At 36.3% G+C, this 21007-nt stretch overlaps 1 protein-coding gene across 4 annotated transcripts in view; it reads left to right on the forward strand.

Annotated features, from left to right (window-relative positions):
- Positions 1 to 21007, forward strand: part of nr3c1 (nuclear receptor subfamily 3, group C, member 1 (glucocorticoid receptor)) — a 136867-nt gene that overhangs the window by 97454 nt on the left and 18406 nt on the right. For all 4 annotated transcript variants that reach the window (XM_039775177.1, XM_039775174.1, XM_039775175.1 and 1 more), the window contains exon 4: positions 8567 to 8683. In XM_039775177.1, the coding sequence (XP_039631111.1) occupies positions 8567 to 8683 (117 nt within the window). The remainder of the gene's footprint in view (positions 1 to 8566; positions 8684 to 21007) is intronic.

Raw genomic sequence — 21007 nt, forward strand, 5'->3', positions numbered from 1 at the left:
AAAGAGTGTTAAAGGGAAGACAGAGTCACACCAGGACCCTACCAAGATAAAACACAGGGAAATAATTTATGTGTAGGATTGTCTGATCTTTGGCCATGGCAAATTGAGGTGCAAAATAAAATACCATCTTCCTAGTGTATTTTTACAACCATGGCAATATACCAAAGGATGTGACCAGTGGTGCTGCTTGAAAATTTATATAGTCAAAGATCTGTTGTGACTATGTGAATATTTAGGAAATGAGACCCTGTTCAATTACCTGAACACCAAAAACAGTTAGAAATTTAACTGGGGATTTTCAAAACAAATGTTGAATTTAGTAATTTTTAATTGTGTCTTAAAGTGTAATTAAAAACCAGATTTAAGTTAATCAAATACCAGAGTATTAAGGCTGAATTTGATTACAGTAAATCTAATAAACAGACTATTTTTAGCATTGATTAATACAAAGCAGGGTAAAGAAAATGCATAGGAGGGTTATAGTGGAGACAGTTGAAATGTTTGAAGCAGAGAGCCTGATCTTCCAATTTGTGCAAACAATGAAAGTCATTGAACAGGAGCCAAAGAATATATTTGATAAGGGACCAAATACTGACAGAGCAAATATGCTTTGAATCCGACCATGTATTAACAAAAGCAACCCCCATCTAACACATACACTTGCGCACACACACAAACAGAGCTTTCACACTTTAAAATTCACATTCCCTTATTTACTCCTTGATGTTCTCATCCAGTTACCTATTCATTCACATAATATTTTAAATCAGTTCAGATATGTCGTTTTTAGATCTACAGTGGCATACAAAAGTTTGGGCACCCTTGCTTAAAATGTCTATTACTCTAAATAGTTAAGTGAGCAGAAGCTGAAACTATTACCAAAAGGCATAAAGTTAAAGATGACACATTTGTTTAATATTTTAAGCAAGATTACATTTTTATTTTACATCATTCACAGGTCCAAAATACTAAAAAAATGAGAAGGGCCTGAAGCAAAAGTTTGGGCTATCAACATTATCAGTACTTAGTAATTTCCCCTATGGCACATATCAACAGCTTGTAAATGCTTTTTGTAGCCAGCTAAAAGTCTTTCAATTCTTACATGGGGTATTTTCACCCATTTGTACTTATGTACTTACAAAAATTGTTTCTAATTCTGCAAGCTTCTTGGTCTGTCTTTCATGCACTGTTATTTTGAGATCTATACACAGATTTTCAATGATATGTAGTATGGGGGACTGTGAGGGCTACGGCAAAACCATCAGCTGCACCACTTAAAGTATTCAATTGTAAATTTTGAAGTGTGTTTGTTGTAGAATCCATACTCTTTTTATTTTCAACCTTTTTTACAGATGATAAGATGCTTGCTTCCTGAATTTGCTGGTATTTATTTGAATCCATTCTTCCCTCTACCATTAACGTGTGCCCTGTGTCACTGGCTACAACACAACCCCATAGCATGACCGATCCACCCCCATGCTTAATAGTTAGTGAGATGTTCTTTTCCTGGAATTCAGCACCCTTTTTTCTCCACACATACCTTTCTACATTATGTCCAAAAAGTTCTATTTTTGCCTTTATCAGTCCATAGGACTTATTTCCAAATTGCATCTGGCTTGTTTAGATCTTCATTTGCAAACTTCAGGTGCTGAATTTTGTGGCTAGGATGCAGGAAAGGTTTTCTTCTGCTGACTCTACAATGTACATCATATTTTTTCAGGTGTCGCTGCACAGTTGAACAATGCACCACCCCACCAGAGCATGCTGAGGTCTTACAATCAAATAGTTTTTTTTATTTGCCTTTCCAGCAGTCCAGCAAGCAGTTCTTTCCGAAATTTTCTTAGTCTTCCATACCTCAACTTGACCTCCAAACGGAGAAAACAGCTAATTGAAAACACTTCAGTATATTTTTGTAGCCTTCTCCTGCTTCATGAGCATCAATTATTTTATTTTACAAAGTGCTTGGCAGCTGCTTAGAGGAGCCCATGGCTGCTGATTGCTGAGGTTCGAGGAGTAAAAGAATGTATACAGTTTTGCATTGTACATCACCTGGTGTTTCCTAATGGTGACTGTTACAAAGCCATAGCCAAAAAGTATGTCTTTATGATGCAGTCATTCTGAAGTCAGACGACCTATCTGATCTGCAGTGTATCAGTTTATATCATAAAAGAGTAAAATGGGAGGCACATCTATCTTCAGAAACATGGCAATCTCAATTAATCTTATCCAGGACAAATTAGTCTCATCCACCACAATGAGGCCCAGCACAGTAAAGTTTAGGTCTTTTAAGCAAGCTACAATCACAACACTGACATTCACTGGCTTAACAAGAATAAGCAACAGTTTCTTCCCTGAAAGCTTCATAGAGACTGGCTAAGCACAATAATGCCTGCACTGATGTGGAGGTATTAAAATAGTCCATTATAAGCATTTCACCGGAGCTTGCTAGTGATAAAATCGATAGATAAATTTAGTAAATCTGTGACACTTGTATTTCTTTCATTTGCAACTATTGCACATCGTGTTCATATTTTGGTGGAGAATATCCAAAATTGGGTGAGTGATGCTTGTCTGTAAAGTCTAAGCATGCCACGCTGATGTTGTGAATACTGCTGCTTCCTTGTAGCACCTGCACCCTGGATTGAAATGGTCACATTATGAATGTCTCCTTGGTGTATTCTCCTCTCTATGACTGTCGTTGGTGCATTTGTTCTTTGGAATGCAGCAAAAGTAAATTCTAGAATAGTGTCTGCAAACACTCTGTGTTACATCTGAGTAGAAACTATGTAATTTGGGGTGATCAAAGACTTTCAAGTCTGTCCTATTAAGAGGAACACCTGTAAAATCAAAGAAGGTTTGTTTTTCAACATAATGCCCATGAACACTGATCTAATTGTTGAAATAATATGTTTTGTGTTAACTTCAAATTCATTTTCACAGAGCTGCTTTTGGAATACATGCATTATTAAGGTGTAGCAAATAAATAAAAAGACTGTGCAATTAAGAGGATAATTAACAAACAGCAATCTGTTGTTGTTTCTAAACTCACTATTGTTCAGTGTTACCGGATAAAAATATGACTGATACTATTTTAATGTTTGTGCCCTGCAGTGGGCTATTTCCCCATCCAGAGTTCATTCCTGCCTTAATTTGTACTCTGCATCCATAAAACTTTAATATAAACATGTTCAGGAATTAGCTAGTGCAACATATTAAAAATTGTAAATATTACAAATGGAGGATGAAATATAATTCAGTATGCAGTACAGGTGCAAATTATTATTATACCTTTTATTTGCACCTTTTAAAACACTTAAGCTCACATTACGAAGCATAAAACAACAAGCCAAGTATTAAATTATTAAATAACATAAAGCAGTCTACAAATATCTTAGAAATAACAGGAAAAAATATAACACAGAGATAAAGCAAGTTTAAAAAATACATTTTAAAGTTGCTTTTTGAACACTAAAATTGTGTCTGAAGACCTAATATGTAAGGGAGGTCAATTCCAGAGCTTGGGTTCAGCATAGCTAAAAGCTTGTACTCCCATTATTGAAAGTCAGAAAGCAGGGACAACAAGAAAACGATCATCAGAGGAAAGGAGAAGGAATATAATCTTTAAGAAAATTCAATCAATAGGCTGGGCAAAGAATGGAAGACTTTATAGTATATGTAAATAACAGAATCCTATAATTGGTCAAATTTTTAACTGGCAAGCAATTAAGTCTGTGATGCTTCAGTTCTTAATTCAGAACTGTGTAGAACAATATTAAAAGCAACAAATCTTGTAAACTTTTCATCTTCTCTTACATATGCGTGACAGTTAAAAGTTATATGATTACATTTCACGTGATCAGTAATGTTTTTTCACACTCAAATCACACACAAATCTGTTCCTGAATTTATTCTATTATGGGATAACAGGGGCAAACACACATTTTTATTAGTAAGTGCGATTTCTTGCACTCAGATACTGACATTTTTTTCATGAAAACAAAATCATTTAAAGACTTAACCTCTGATCCGTTTCCTTTTCGACATGTGTTGATGTGGGGCAAAATCATCAACACTGTAAGCCATTTTTATATGTAGTTTTTGCTAAGCTTTTAGCATGTATTATTGATCCTTCTGGAATAGTTCATCTACTTACAGTCACGCATGAGTGCAGTAGCGACTTTCTCATTATTATAAATATTGTAGTAAACCTGGTACCATTATGTTTTCAGAATTTTAGTACTGAATTATTACCAAAGTATTGGTTCTTGTGATATCCCCAATGCCAATACAGTGAGTGTAGGTATATTTGTACCATTGTTTGAAGGATTAAACTCCGGACAGCAGCCTAGTCTAAAGCCTAGCACACACAACTCATCATAAACCAATCTAGAGTCACTACTCTGCCAGCTGCTTAAACCATAGTTAATATGCCATATATTTAACAATGTAATAAGAAATTAAAACACTCAAAATGTACTGTATTGCTTTTCGTCTTAACTTCCAGAACAAGAAGAAATGAGCACATGGATTGGGTATCTATGTTATGTAACACATAAAACAGTTGAAAAAATGCATGTGTCTTAGTTCACATAAGAAGATATTTAAGTTCTTAATGTAACACATATTAAATTTATAGCCACTTTTTGCAACATTAGCTAGAATATAATTTATTAACTATGTCATTTTCTAATTGAGTGACCATACTTCTATCCAAGAGACAGGACAGTACAGTTTATGCTCATCTTTAACAAAGCAGGTGGTTCAAGACAGTGGAGGCTAGAAAAATTACTAGTCGTTATTCCAGTAAATTTGTAAAAACAACCTTTTTAAAGTATTTCCATATATAAAATCAATATAAATGCTGATTCCATTCCTATACACTTGACAGAACACAAAATGTAAAATTATGTTTCAGATATTTGTTTATTTTAGAGGTTTATTGGCTACTATAAAAGTTTACTAAAAACATTTGAAAAGTTTAAAAAAGTATAGATTTCTATATTGTCTCAAGACCTGAAAATGTACAGAAAAAGTTAAAATCAGAGGACTAATTCTCAAATATCCTCGTTTGCATTATTGATAAGTAGCTATTACGCTACACTTAAGACTTGCCGTTTCAGGCCAGCAGCACACTGCACAACTTTGAGTCATACTCAGTGACTTCATCCTTATTTGTCACCTTAAGAATATCAGACGACATATGTACTACCTCAGGATTTATTTAATCACAGTTTTAGGTATCCAAACTATTTTGAGTTTGTTGCATTTTGACAGGCATTTCCCTTGCTTTCTATGCAAATATTTTTAAGGTATGGTGAGTTCAGCTGCAGTCGTTTTCCTTCTTGCTATGGTATTGTATGCATTATTCTTCCAATTGAGAGCTTATTGGTTCTCAACTCTTGCATAAACAGGACTTAGTTCAATTTTGTCATGCCAAGTCACAGATCACTATGACTGAGTCACTAAGAGCTGTCACGGGTGCATGGCCTGCTAAAATCACTGAAAAGTTTGTTAGTGTGAAACTAGCCTTAGACTTAAATTAAGGGTATTTACCGGGAAATGTCTATTTTTGCCTAAAGTTGTAGCAGCAATATAGATAGCATTTTACCTACATCATGGCATGTAATGTACTTCATAATAATTATAAAGGTATCACGTTTTTATGCAGTAATAAATTTATTAACATGTTTTTAATTTTCATACAGGTAAGGAATTTCTTGCTATGTGTCAAGAAAGTGTTTTCATAAATGTGCTTTCATTTACTTATTCTAAATAACATTTACATAAAGAATGCATTTTTCACATTTACTACTTTATTCACTCACAACTGGAAGAAGACAAGCCAGATCAAACATTAGGAGAATGTACAACTATCTAAAGGATCATATGTCAGGTTTTTATAATAATATTTACTTGTAACTATTATAATATATTTATTTGTAATTATGTTTTCTTTTTGATTTAGGCAGAGACAAGCAGCATAGTGAAATAGAATAATGCAATTTCAATATCTTGGTTCAGTTACCAGTTAAGGGGACCTTTATATGAAATCTGTACTTCCCATCACTGTTGAAAGATGCGCATTTAAGCAGATTGTTGACTCCAAATTAGTGACATCATTATCTTAATAATTGAATAATATAAAGATTGTTTTGATTATTAATTGAGTAGTCTATTTTTAAAAAAGCATCATACCTTGAACATATACTAACTACAATTAGACATAACTACATAACAAACTAGGCATCTCAAAGACTCCAAAGTGTTATGCTGGAGAAAGATAAACTAGTAAGTATTAAAATGGCTTCATGAAAATCTACCTCAGTAGAATTGCCCTAATTTTGTTATCAAGTTAAAACTAATAAAAAATACATAAAATCATTTGTTTACTTTCTGTAATAATTGATGTAAATTTTTTTCTCATTGTCAGGTTTGACTTGCTTTTATGGAATGTTACTTGCTTTTAATAAATTCAATAAAATGTTAAAAAAAATATCAGACTATTGCCAGGTGGGAAGGAGAGTTGGAGTTTCCACTGGATAATTGGCACATTTTTTTAAGACTTATTGATAATGTATTGTGATTAGGTGCAATTCACCTTTAGCTTTTCACCCATTTAAGTGCTTGTTTTCATGTCAAAGTAATGGGTGTCATTTTCTTAATTCTGACCTCAGTTATCAGCTTTTGAAGCAGCCAAAATGAATGCAGTTTGAAAATAAGGAGTGTTCTCTGTAATAAGTCCTAGCTGTCAGTAAATGGGCATGTTTTCATGATGTTTCCAGGTTGTCCAGGATAAGTATCCACTTTGGTGCAAGTGTACCCAAGTGTCCCATCCTATATAAAGTATTTATTAATGTATTGATTACTCAGCATCACTGACCTTCAAACCATGTCTAAAATATATTTTGAATATGTGCAGTTCACTTCAAATGGAGAGAGTGAGCTGAGTGTCATATTTGCAACAAATCAGTTCTTACATATTAAAATATTTTTCAAATAATATATTCATTTTAGTTTTTATTTTTTATCAGAGATTCATTAAGAATCTTATAGCTTTACAATAGTTATAATTGTGACCTGGAGATAGAATAATGTCACCATTCCTCCTGAATGTTGTGAAAGGACAATGATACCCTGGATGGCAGGTGGGGATAATGAAAGCTTTGAGGTGAAGGTGGTGGTGCTGCTTCAAGGATCCTTTCTGAGTTTGTTGCGATGGTGCCTCAGTTTCCCGCAAGGCTCCATGGGAGATGGAGTTCTCCACAGCCCTGTTGGGATCTGGGGTGGCCGCCAGGGGGTGCTGCATAAGTACCTGAGCCTGCATGGACGACTCTGCAGCCCCGCACGTAAGTGCAATTTGAAAAAGGTGATCAAGCACCTGGAGCACTTCTGGGTGGGTTATGAAAGGGGCCAGCAACCACCACTCAGCGGCCAGAATAGGGAGGAGGAGTGGTAGTGGTGCCAGAAGAAAGTGTTTTGTGGTTTACTGTGAGTGCTTTTGGGACTGCGTTGGGCCTGTGGGGTTCATGGGGAAGACATGCCCCACGGCTGAAGAGAAAATAAAAGTCTTTTGTGTGTTTCACATGTGCCTCCATGTGAGTCTGTGCCAGGTTGGGTGCAATATAGCGTCTTTATATCACAATTGGGAGTTCTTGCATGCCAGTGATCTCTGACTGATGGCAAAATGTAATCTGAAATTGAAGGGAAAGATACAGAAATGGAAAGCTGTTTCAGAAGTGAATTGCCTCAAGATAAATGCAGGAAAGAACAATGTGATGGATGAAGCAGTATTAGGTGTGGAAGAGGTGGATGCATTGTCTCCCAAAAAAGGTGTTGAGAGAAACTTAGTCCAGTGGATGGAGTTGTTGGAAGTGGGTGCATAAAAGATTTAATAATGTGAAGGGTAGACTGTAGACAGTGAATGCAACCTTCTTTCATAGGATATGTGTGAGAGGAGTGCAGAATTCCGATTTAATAAGTGTAAATGTAGAAATGCATGAAAAATTTGTGTAACTGTCCCTCATCCTTATTTTTAAAGCAGCCTCTGTGGCATTGAAGAGAAATGTTTAAAAAAGATATGTGAGATGTACTATGCTGTGGGAATGAAATGAGGCAAATTAAGGCAAAACAAGGAGCAAAGTCGTAGCAAACAGAAATAATCAGCTAGATGTGTTCAGAAAATGTCTTGGTGTAGTATGCTTTGTGCATTTTTTGTTTCTTATACTTGTTTTACTTCCAAGACTTTGTAAACTTTTGCTTACAATTACCATGTCTCTGTTGCCTCATACATATTAACTGAATTCAGCCTTTAATGCTATTGCCAGATACTTTACTCCCATGTTTGCTAAAGGCCTCCATGCTCATAAATGGCCATCCTCCACTCAGTGGTGAGTTACCTATAGGTACAGAAGATGATAACAGAATAGAGCATAATGGCAGCTGAGAACAGGGAGAAATAAGAATGGTCTGGTCTTTGTAACATATTTTTTTCAGTGGCCAGTCTTTCTTGTCATGAGTGGTTTCATTTTCATTTTTTATTTTAAATGTTTCTTTTACTTCTTTTTAGGGCAACATAATTATCTGTGTGCTGGTCGAAATGATTGCATAATAGACAAAATTAGAAGGAAGAACTGCCCTGCCTGTCGTTTCCGAAAATGCTTACAAGCAGGAATGAATTTAGAAGGTAAATCAACTTCACCCTTCATTTCACCCTCTCTTATGGCTTTTGACTTTAGGGTATGCAAAATTTCTATCAGAGGATTTCTTATGACAACCATTCTATCGGTAAATAGAATGTAGTGATGAACATTCTATTTACCTATTTGTTGAACAGGGAGATTGTTGTCCCTATTATACAAGCAGACAGTGTATTTCTCCAGTTGTAGCTCTTATTTTCTTTTTTTCTTCACTAACATGCATCTTTGTTTCCCTATTAGTAAGCTATTTCTTCTGGTTATATACAGACCAATTATTTTCTATACTTCATTGTTAGCATCAATTAATTCTGCTCAATTAGAAAAATCATTATGCACTCCATAACTCGGTGAGAAAATGATACATTATCTATAACTATAAGAACATTTTTTTACTTTGTAACAAACTGTGTAGAGCTTCTTTTGAATTTGCCAAGAATTCATTAATGTTACTCTAAAACAAGTCTGCTGAGCTTCTAGCAGTCCCCTCCAAACTCCTGTTGTTTTAACTAATAAGAGGTTGTATAATACAATGGACCTCTTTTCTGTTTTGGGTGAGGGTAGAGGTGTGAGTGTAGTTTATGATTATAAATTTTAATTGCTTCTGGAATATATGGGATAGATTGTAGTCCTGATTGAACAGACTTTTAAATTTTGTTTCCCTGAAACTTTGTTTGATTGTTAACACTTTTTTTCTAAAATATCCTTTTGGTGAAAAAAAAAGTATTTGCTGTACAGGAGTTTTTTTATAAATCGTTTTGACTTTTGAATTACATAGACATAATTCTTAATTTTCTTTTAAAAAATTAACCGCCCTATATCAAAATATTAGTGTGCAGAATGATCAATGAACATTACACTTCAGCTATTTGCACTGTACAGAAGGTGTCAGAAAAACACTCAGGATGTCAAAGCTGAAAAATAATAAGGAAATTTGTACCGTGTCTGAAATTTTGAATTACATAGACATAATTCTTAATTTTCTTTTAAAAAATTAACCGCCCTATATCAAAATATTAGTGTGCAGAATGATCAATGAACATTACACTTCAGCTATTTGCACTGTACAGAAGGTGTCAGAAAAACACTCAGGATGTCAAAGCTGAAAAATAATAAGGAAATTTGTACCGTGTCTGAAAGTATTTAATTACTAGAAGGAAAATACTGTTGTAAACTTGCATTTGTCAGAAAATGAATTTAATTTGCAACTGTAACATGATTAGCAGCACCAATAAAACTATTAAAATCACTTAGTTTCTGATGATTTCTTTCTTACTTTTTAAGTGAAAAGTCGTTAATGATAACCTGAAAAGTTACACAATAGAGGAGTTATAGTTACGTTTTTGAATAAATTGTGGTCAGTTCTATTCATTCAATATTCATTTTGCAGAGAGTATACAGGAAAAATTACTTACGGCAGTATACCCCCACCTGCTAATGTAAATTTCTCCATAGTATGAAATAAGGGGGTGGGGTGCATAGTAAAGAAGAAAGTGCTGTAAAAGACTTTATGTAAGCTTTTTTATTTATGCAGTTTTAAATATTTATCTTGTAAACAGGAGAAAATTAGTTTCACATCATGTTTTTTTTTTACAGTGTTGCAAGCAAGTGAAGATATTTATTAAAAAAACTTAAACTTGAGCAGGGTTGCAGGGGGCTGAATCCTGTCCTAGCTAGCATAGGGTACAAGGCAAAAACAATTCCTGGAAAAGGCACAACACACACTAGTTTCATTCCACCTAACCTGCATGTTTTTAGACTGTGGGTGGAAACTGAAGTACCCAGAACAAACCAACGTAGACATGCAGGGAACAATCAAACTCCAAACAGAGACCCGGAACATAAATCCTGATCTCGTACCACTTAGCCAAGTTATATACTGTTTTATTAAAAAATGATTTTCTTTGCTTTTTGCTAAAAAAAAAAGAAGCATTTATTAAGGAATGACTATTGCAATGCACAGGAATTGAACACCAGTTTCCAGAAAATGATACCCACTAATGCCACTACTCTGTCACACTGCTTGATTACTAAAGCTGTAGTTTAAAATTAACTACAAATGAGTCAAAATCATGCAGATGTATGTAAACAAAGTAGACTGTAGTCATTACTTTGAGCAACAGCACATAGATAGATTTTTTCTGTGGGTCCAGTCATCCATCCATTTTATAACCAAGTTATCCAGTTAAGATAGTAATGTAATATGTTAACAGAAATGCATAATTCAGGGTGTACTCACACTAGGCACGTTTGCTCCATATTGTGCCCGAGCACGATTGTCCCCAATCCCGACTCTCCTGCTGGCCTGCACTCACACTGCACTTTAATATTCTGGGACCAGGCATGCTCTCGTCATCACCATGCAACTTTGTCTAGAGCCAAAACAAGATCCAAACCCTGACTGACAGCACGCATGTCAAGATGATTTTCTTTATTTTGTGTTTTTGGAGTCATGTACAGCAGGATAATGCTGTGCCCTATTTCAGATTTATTGAGTGTGCAGCACAGAGTTTTGCTGTTAAGTGTGCCGTCATATGAGAAGACTTCTGTGGAGCAAATGATGTTAAGAGAGGAATTTGTAGCTTTCCTTACCAACTACAATTCACGTTCATCTGTAAAGTGAGAATAAAAACCTGTGTTTAACTCAAATGGTATCAAATGAAATGACGTTGCATCATTGACGTCATGTCTGTGTTCTGTGCTCGGGCATGTTTAGCAGTCACACTGTTCCCAAATCCTACTGAACTAACCCTGGGCTCACCTCTTCCAAACAGGCCAGGGCAGCTTACAGCTTGCTCATCATGGAGCGATCACACGAATCAGACAAACTAGACTTTGGGGGATTACATGGAGACAAACATGCTCTGGCACAGAACGGATTACAAGTGTGAGTACACACTCAGTAATACTTCATTACTGAAACTGAATAAACAAACACTGCATTTTTGTTGTTTGTTGTGTTTTGAAAATTAAACTATTGAAATGTGCCAATTGTGGGGATATTTAAAAACATTTTATTTATTGAGGGAGATATGCAAAGATTAAAGGTTGAGAACCCCTTATTTAGATCTTTAGTGTTAGTCAATTTTTATATAGACAGTTCCATATTATTGTACCTATTAAGCAGTTTGTAAAACGTGATAACAAGCACAAATACTCAGAGAAAAATGTAGAATATTAAGTATATATACTTAATCAGAACACGCATATCAGAATTTTTCCATGACTACAGCAAGTGACTAAATGAAAGACTTTTGAAGTGAAATAATTGTACTGTAATTAAAGTGGTAAATTGTTGTATATTTGTTAATCTCAACTCATTTACCAGTACGAACCGCATGTTGTGTTATATTTATGTTTATGACTTTCTTAAATGTTAAATTTCTCCTACCATTATTTTTTGCTTAAACTTCTGAAATTTCCCTGTAGTTGTAAAATTCCACATTACATGGATTTAAACATGTACAGTAAACAGATTAAATGGATACATTTTATCACTGACAACTGCTGTACCACCTCTTGGTATTTTTGGCTAGCCAAGCACTTACTGCAGTAGTTGCTTCTTGATTATAGCAGTATGAGATTTAACCACACATTTTGAAAGGCTACATATTGTACATATATATGTTTATGCAAAATTCATTTAGTCATACACTGCAAGTAAAATATCAGACAATAATAAAGAGAAAAACATATAGAATATATCAATAAAAGGCTAGGAAGCCCTCTTAATACCATCAGGCTGAAGGTTGTCGGGCAAATTGTTATATTACACTACTGTTACATTATTTTCCAAAGCTGATTGCATTGATTCCATCCAGGTTTTGGCTAGGTTTTACAACCAGGTGCCCTTCCTGAAAATAACCCTTTTTATTTATTTGGGCATGAAACCAGTTCTAATTTGGGCTGGAGTGCTCCCCCCTAGCGCCAAGAATAAGGAGGGAGGAAGTAAAGGAGGCAATGAAAAGAATGAACAATGGAAAGGCACTATGACCAGAAGAAATCCCAGCAGAAATGTGGTAGAGTTTAGGTAATTAGGGAGTCGGTTGGTTGCAGGATCTATTGCAGAAGTTCTATGAACAGGAGTGAATACCAGAGGACAGTGTGATTGTACCCATTTATGTGGAAACTATAGAGGGACAACACTAATGTCACACACAATAAAATTTTGGGAAGGGTTATAGAGAGAAGACTTAGGGAAGAGACCACCATAGCGGAGGAGCAGAAACAGAAAGATTGCCTATGGTGTTTATTGATTTGCAGAAGGCTTATGATAGAAAGCCAAAACAAGAGATCTGGAGGGGCATGAGTGAGAAAAGAATATCAGAGAAGTACCTGAGGAAAGTCCAGGATATATATGAGGGAGTGAGAACTCGGGTTAAAAGCAATGTTGGGGTAACAGGCAAGATCCCAGTAAGAGTATGTCTACACCAGGGATGTTCTCATAAGTCCTTACCTCTTTGATATTGTCATGGGAGTGTTAAGTCATAGGATGAAAGAGCAACCCCCTGGTGCATGCTTTTTGCTGATGATATTTTGTTGTGTAGCATCAGAGAAGAGGAAGTGATGAGAAAGTTGGAAAAATGGAGAAAGGATTTGGAAGATAGAGGGATGAAGATAAATAGGAAGAAGACAGGATATATGAGGTTTAACCATGATCAGAATTCAGAAGTTAGCCTGTAGAAAGAGCAATTGAAAAGAGTAGATACATTTAAATAACTAGGGTCAGTGGTAGCCCAATAAGGAAAATTAAATGCAGAGATAACCCATAGAGTACAGTGTCAATGGAACAATTACAAGAAGATATCAGGAGTATTGTGTGATCAAAGAATTAAAGGTAAGGTTTTAAGTGGTAAGATTAGCAATGATGTATGGATCTGAGACATGGGCAGTGAAGAGAGCGCAGGAGAAGAAGTTAGATGTGGCAGAAGTGAGAATGTTGACATAGATGTGTGGAGTTACAAAAAAGGACAGAATAAGAAATGAGACAATCAGAGGTACCTCAAAAGTGGTAGGGATATTTCAGAAAGTACAGGAAAGTAGATTGAAGTGGTATGGGCATGTTATGAGGTGAGACAATGAATATGTGGGCAAAAGAGTGATGGGAATGGAAGTACAGTGGAAGAGAAAACAATGGATGCCAAAGCGTAGGTGGACGGATAAAGTTAAAGAAGATCTGAAGGAAAAGGCCTTGACTGGCGAGGAAGTGTATGGAGAATGTTGATCAAGCATATAGACTCCACACAGAAGTGGTAAAAAATGAACAGGTAGAAGAAGACTGTTACATTATTGTGTTCCCAATATCGACATTTCATCTTGTACATCGCTGGTGTAATGATCTGCTTCTTCTTAGCCACTACCAGCCTAACCTCATGACATAAGCCTCACTGCTTTAAAAGAAAATTAAGGCCCTGGCCCTGTTCCATAGTAACTACAAGTGTTGAGTGAACATTGCCAAGTTCACTTCACCATGAGTTCCCTGAAATCACAGAATTGTTAGCAACATTCCCGATACTTGACAAACTGCATAAAGTCAATGGGGAGGAACTAACTGAACTAGATTTGACTGGATTATAATGGTGCATTTGTCTTTAAAGTGTCCCTGAGGACTAGGGAAGTGTTTGCCTACTATATTGGCCAAATTATTGTGGCCAAAAAGGTGATCTGAGCTGTGCAGCAGCAGTGCCAACCACTGCACCACTGTGCCTCCATGAAGTCAAAGAAGAAAATACTCAGTCAGAAAGGCACAATCATAGATTTCGTCAAGACAAAGCAGAAATGCCGAAATCATAGTCAAAGTCAGAAAAATATGTAAGCCCGATGGTTACCCTGCCGAATTTTATAAGAAGTTCTCCACTCAGCTAGCTCCTCTCCTTTTAGCAACATTCACAGAAGCTAGAGACAATAAAATTCTACCTCAAACTTTTCGTCAAGCATTAATCGCTGTCTTTCCTAAACAAAATAAGGACATATTACAATGTGCATCATACAGACCAATTTCACTTCTGAATAATGATGTTAAGATACTCTCCAAAGTCCTAGGTAGAAGGATGGAGAAAGTGCTGCCTTCAGTAATATCACAAGATCAAACTGGATTTATTAAAGGCCGACATTTAGCATCCAATCTTCGACGACCGGTTTAATGTAATATACTCATCCGCAAAGTCAAACATCCCAGAGATTTTATTATCCTTGGATGCAGAAAAAGCATTTGATATGATTGAATGGAACTACCTTTTCACTACATTGGACAAATTTTGGTTTGGCCCGAACATTTGTGCATGGATCAAACTACTGTATACCAATCCAGAAGCTTCAGTTTGTATTAACAACATTAATTCAGAATACTTTAAACTAGAACTTGGTACCAGACAAGTTTGCCCCTTGTCACCATTACTTTTTTCAATCGGCATTGAGCCACTGGCAATTCACTGTTGAAATGCTTATGAGATAAAGGGGATTATCAGAGAAGGACTTGGAACAGAAAATGTCTCTATATGCAGATGATATGGTACTGTATATAAGAGACCCACAAAATACTGTGCCTGCAGTCCTAACTTTAAATTTGACTAAAAGTGTGCTCTTTCCAGTGAATTCTCAAGCACACAAAATTAGATTGGACACCTTCACTTTTATCATCGCAGATTAGTTTAAATATCTAGGGGTAAACATCACAAGTAAACATAAAGCTCTTTATCAACAAAATTTTGCCATCTGTATGGAAAAAATCAAGCAAGACTTGCATAGATGGTCAACCCTTCATCTCACCTTAGCTGGAAGAATTAACACTGTTAAGATGAATATCCTCCCAAAGCTTCTATTTTTATTTCAAAATATTCCAATATACATGAATAAATCGTTCTTTAAGAAATTAGATTCAACCATAACCTCATTTATTTGGAATTCAAAGCATCCACGTATCAAAAGAGCGACCCTACAATGGCCAAAGGCAGAAGGTGGCATGGCTCTACCTAACTTTCAGTTTTACTACTGGGTAGCAAACATGCAACATATAAAAACCTGAACTTTGACACAAGTAGATGAACATATACAGGCTTGGTCTGCACTAGAAATAAAATCCTGCAGTTCCTCTTAATATTCCTTGCGTTGCGCCCCAATAACTGCAAATTATCTCCAATATACTAATAACCCAATAGTGCTTCACACACTCAGAATATGGAACCAATGTAGGAAGCATTTTAATATAGAGGATCTTTTATCGGTGGCACCTCTGCACGAGAACCACCTTTTTTAACCCTCGCAAACATATACAGTTTTTAATGTCTGGAAAACATTTGAGAGTAAATCACTTAGAGATCTGTACATCGACATCTTTGCATCCTACGAACAATTACATTCTAAATTTAATTTTCCAGCAACACATTTCTTTCACTATCTTCAAATTAGAAACTTTGTTAAACAGAACCTGCTCAATTTTTCTTACCTCCCACCTCCCTCTATGCTGGAAAATATATTGATCAGTTTCAAGGACTTAGACAGTATCTCTGCAATATATAAAACCATTTTACAGTCCCTCCCTTTCAAAGATCCAAGAGGACAATGGGAAAAGGATCTCTCACTCAATATATCAGGAAAGGAGTAGAAGGTAGCAATGCAGAGAATTCACTCGAGCTCCATATGCGCAAAGGTTCCAGGGCAAGATCCAACATGCGAACGCTGCAATCAAGTTCCAGCCTCACTGGGTCACATGTTTTGGGCCTGCACCAAATTAACATCATTCTGGACCAAAATTTTGAAATGCCTTTCAGACAGCCTTGGTGTCACAATCCCTCCTAACCCATTAACACTAGAATTACCAGAGCGTACAAAAAAACTCGTAATTCCGTCCCACCTTAAATCGCTTCTTAAATCCCTTCACACCTCTCCGCCAGCACCCTTTGTCTTCTAAATGTGCTGATAAAGAGAAGCTAGGAGCAGCCGGCTATTCCATCCCCCCACCAATTTAGAACGTGCACAGACTTCTCCCAGCGAATGCCTTGATTGAGTATCTGGGAGTGAAGTGGAGTTTTAGAGTGGAAATAATAGATCGTTATTTGCAACACACGCATTTCATGTCTGTTCCGTTTCTACAGTAATCTGTGTAAACACATTGTTAAAACAGAAACGTTTTTTTTATTCTAGTAGTAGATGACAAAATGTAGGCATAAACTATATAATGTATGAAGCCTGAAGTCCAAATATCAAAGAAACATTTTCACAAGAATAACACAACAATTGCGCTTTTATTCAAAAATATAACTGCAGAAACAAAAAGCCGCCTTAACATGCGACATTGACAGCCGTTTATTGTAACTGCCTCCGTGGTTCAATAGAATCAGTTCCCGCTTGGGAATCAAAAGGTCGCGAGTTCGATTCTGCACCACTCCGTTTTGAGAAGTAAACTGCTCTTAGTCTTACTATTTTAGAAAGAATAAAAGCATACATTTGATTTCAGTCTGTAACTGCCGGTGCAATTTATGATCCTTGTAAAGGTTAGCTTTTTTTTTTTTTTAATTAATTTTTCATTCTCTCAGTCGCGTTCAGAATCAATCCATACAACCCCATCTGACACAGCTGTTTTCACTAAAGACGCGCTATAGCTCTGCAGTGTACCACGATGCATACTAACGCAACCCACACACCGGGTTCTGACACACAAACGCTGGCAAAGCTGCCTTCTTCGTATCTCACCGTCACTTGATTTTCTTTTTATTCAGTTTTATTGAGTGTTCCTGCCAGTCCCCGCATGTTGCTGTATGCTGTTTCTTTTGTACCCCAGGACATGCAGAGGAAAGAATGGTAAAGAGCAGTAACTTTGGCGCTATATGCAAAAAGCAGACACTCCCCATCTGCCCGTGTCGTTCAAACACAGGAACATGTATTGGTGTAAAAGTATAACAAAAGTGCACTTTTATTCAAGTGCACTTTTTCCATCGCCTTTTCCTGTACGAAGCAATGTACACACTTCTCTCTATGCTGTGGTTTCTATTACACACCTGAAAGAAAGAGACAATACATGTGAAAATATCATCGCACTAATGCAATATTATTTGAAAACGAACAGCGTCAGATCGGGTGTGAATTTATGCAGGAACTGGAAATTCTCTGATGCGGGACCTTCCCCCAGGGAAGAAAGTACAGTGTCAGGTGCTCATTCAGTGTAATAGGAACCATAGCACAGAGAGTTGTGTGCACGGCAACAAGTACACGCGTCGTAATTGTAGGAAGGACGGTCCTTGGGTGTGTGGGAACTGTTAATATTTGAATGTGATGATTTTATATAGCACGGAATGAAAATCCGCACTTCTTAGCAGTGCACCATGCAAGCTGTCGTATCAATCGCCTACTGTAACTTGCTTTCTTTTTTCTTCAGTTATACAGGTAGTTTTGAATAAAAGTGCACTTGTTTTGTTTGCGAAATGAAGTGTCTGCGTGCACTTTTCGTGGCATTACACGTTCTAAATTGGTGGGGGGATGGAATAGCCAGCTGCTCCTAGCTTCTCTTTATCAGCACATTTAGAAGACAAAGGGCGCTGGCGGAGAGGTGTGAAGGGATTTAAGAAGCGATTTAAGGTGGGATGGAAATACGAGTTTTTTCGTAGGCTCTGGTAATTCTAGTGTTAACAGCTGTGTTTGGTGTTCTTCCAGATGGGCTTAAAGTGGAGAAGGACAAACAAACTGTGATTGCCTTTACTACACTACTGGCACTCAGACTTATCTTGCTCAACTGGAAGAATCCTAACTCTCCTCCTTTAAGTCAGTGGGTAACTGATGTTATATATTATTTGAAATTGGAAAAAATAAAATTCTCACTTAGAGGATCTGTGCGGAAATTTTTCAAAACCTGGCAGGATCTAATCAATAACATTTTAGAATAAGCTTTTAAAGCACTGAGGAAGCAGATTCTCTCTCTATTTTCTTTTTCTTTTCTCCATTCATCTATATTCACTTATTAATTTATCTATATACTTAATTTTACTAGGATTAAGTTTTATTCTGCTGCCCATGCTCTCTTTCTCAGTGGTGGGGGTTGATTTGTTTTCAATCCTATTCTTGTAAAATTGATCTATTTGTATGGAATGTTGTGTGATTTCAATAAAATCAAAAGATAGAAATGTGTTGCAAATAGTAATAAAACTTTCGTTATTATTATTATTTCATAGAGTCTCCTGTGTTTGGGGGTGGGGGGTGTCAAGCTCCTTCAAAGTTTGCTTTTTATTTGCACATGGTTAATTATTATGCCTGCATAGGGTGCCCGCCTCCTTCTCTTATACTAACGTGGCACTCGAAAATTGACCTGCACATTGGTGACAAACCTTGAACAAACTTTCTGCATAATGACTCGTAGCATTCCATTTATCAGCTTGAGCTATGGTTTTAACATATTGATTCTGGTAACAACTTGTATTTGCTTATTGGCTTGTAACATTTCTTAGTCAGACAGTTTTGTTGTCTAATATTGTCAAATATACAGTTTATATACTGTATATATAATATAATGTATACTGTCAAATACTGTCTACAATTTGATAATACTGAGCCCATTTAAAACAATCACAGCTGCTCACAAACCCTGTTCACAGCTGACAAATTCAAGACGTCAGCTACAACTAAAAAGTATGTGGGCCTACTCTATGTAGTCATCTAGCCAAGCATTTTGGATACTTGCAGTTGACACAATTAACGTTTTTAAATCAAAACTGTTTATTATAATACATTTCACAGGCACAGATAACTTGTTAATAATGCCTTATGTGTTTCATTATTGTGGCCAAAAAGGTGACCTGAGCTGTGTGTCAGCAGTGCCAACCACTGTGCCTCCATGGGATCAAAGAAGAAAGAACACAGTCAGAGATACACAATCATATATTTCTTCAAAACAAAATGTAAATGCTGAAATTATAGTCAAAAGGCAAAAAAAATATGTAGGTTTTTATAAGAAAATTCAAAGTGGCGTGTCATGATTGAAACTACTGGCTTGGTAGATAGAAAATTGTAAATAGATGTGGGGGGAGGGGGTATTATCAGACTCCTTCAAGGTTTGTTTTCACTCTTACCATGCCACGTTGCTAATTATTATGCATGCCTAGGGCACGCTCCTCCTGGGGCCTCATGTATAACGGCGTGCATAGAACTCACACTATAACATGGTGTAAGCACAAAAGTGGGAATATGCATACGCACAGAAAAATCCAGATGCAGGAATCTGTGCGTACGCAAACTTCCACATTCTTCTGCTGCATAAATCCCAATCAGTGTGAAAAGTAAAGCTTGTGCACGCGCCTGCTATCCCGCCCCAACTCCTCCCAGAATTACGTCTCTTTGAATATGCAAATCAATATAAATAGCCCTTAAGCTCAGCCTTCTGTGAAAAGACAATGGGAAAAGCACGGGGGAAATATAAGAATTTCAGCGAATACCAAGTGGAGGCAAGGAAAAATGTACTATTTGTTGGTTTAAACAGTGGTATAATCAACAAAAGGAAGTTGATCGAGTGACAGAGTGTTGGAGAAACTCGAAAGCTCAAGTTCACAAAGTCGCACAGTGCTTGAAATAAAAAAGAAATTGTCACATATCATAGTCGCCGTGAAAAGGCAAGTCGTAGCCCACCGTCTGAGTGTCATATGAAAGCTTATTAGGGTACAGATAAAAAAAAAATAGGCACACAGTCGGGGGAAAAAAGCACAAAGTGTCAACTTTAATCTCGAAATTCTCACTTTAATTACATAGTTTATTTTGTCATTAAAGTAGAACATCATAAACTTCATCTAAAAATTGTTTAATTTACTAGTTTCTCAAATCCCATTGTAACTAAAGTAACATGTTAAATGCTTTGTTTTGTATTTGATCTTCTATTTATGTGTGTGAATCACTATGTGCTTCCACGTTTTTCTCTTTCTCCGACAGGACACAGAATCCATCACATTCTTAATATTACAGCTCTCTGAATAATTAAAATACTGAGATGTATTTGTGATATCTTTTTCATGATGATAGGAATGAAAGCATGTTATTAAACATGGAAATACAGTGGCGCAGTGATTGTGTGCGACCTTCGATGAAATTATTGCAGCAGTACTGTCTCTTTCAAATATACTAACCTCCAATTCCTGTCCTTACTTTTCTTTCTCCAAATACCCAATCGCCACACAATCAGCTCTGTAATAGACGTTAAGCCATCTGTAAGCTTACAATGACGATTCTTCAAAACTTTTAAGGAACATTTAAATATCTTCGTAGTACTTGTTTAAATATTCTATCCAGCTATCCTTCCAGTGTTACGCCAGCCCAGCAAGAATACAGCACGAGGTAGG

This window comes from Polypterus senegalus, chromosome 13 (assembly GCF_016835505.1).
Source record: "Polypterus senegalus isolate Bchr_013 chromosome 13, ASM1683550v1, whole genome shotgun sequence".
NCBI lineage: Eukaryota > Metazoa > Chordata > Cladistia > Polypteriformes > Polypteridae > Polypterus > Polypterus senegalus.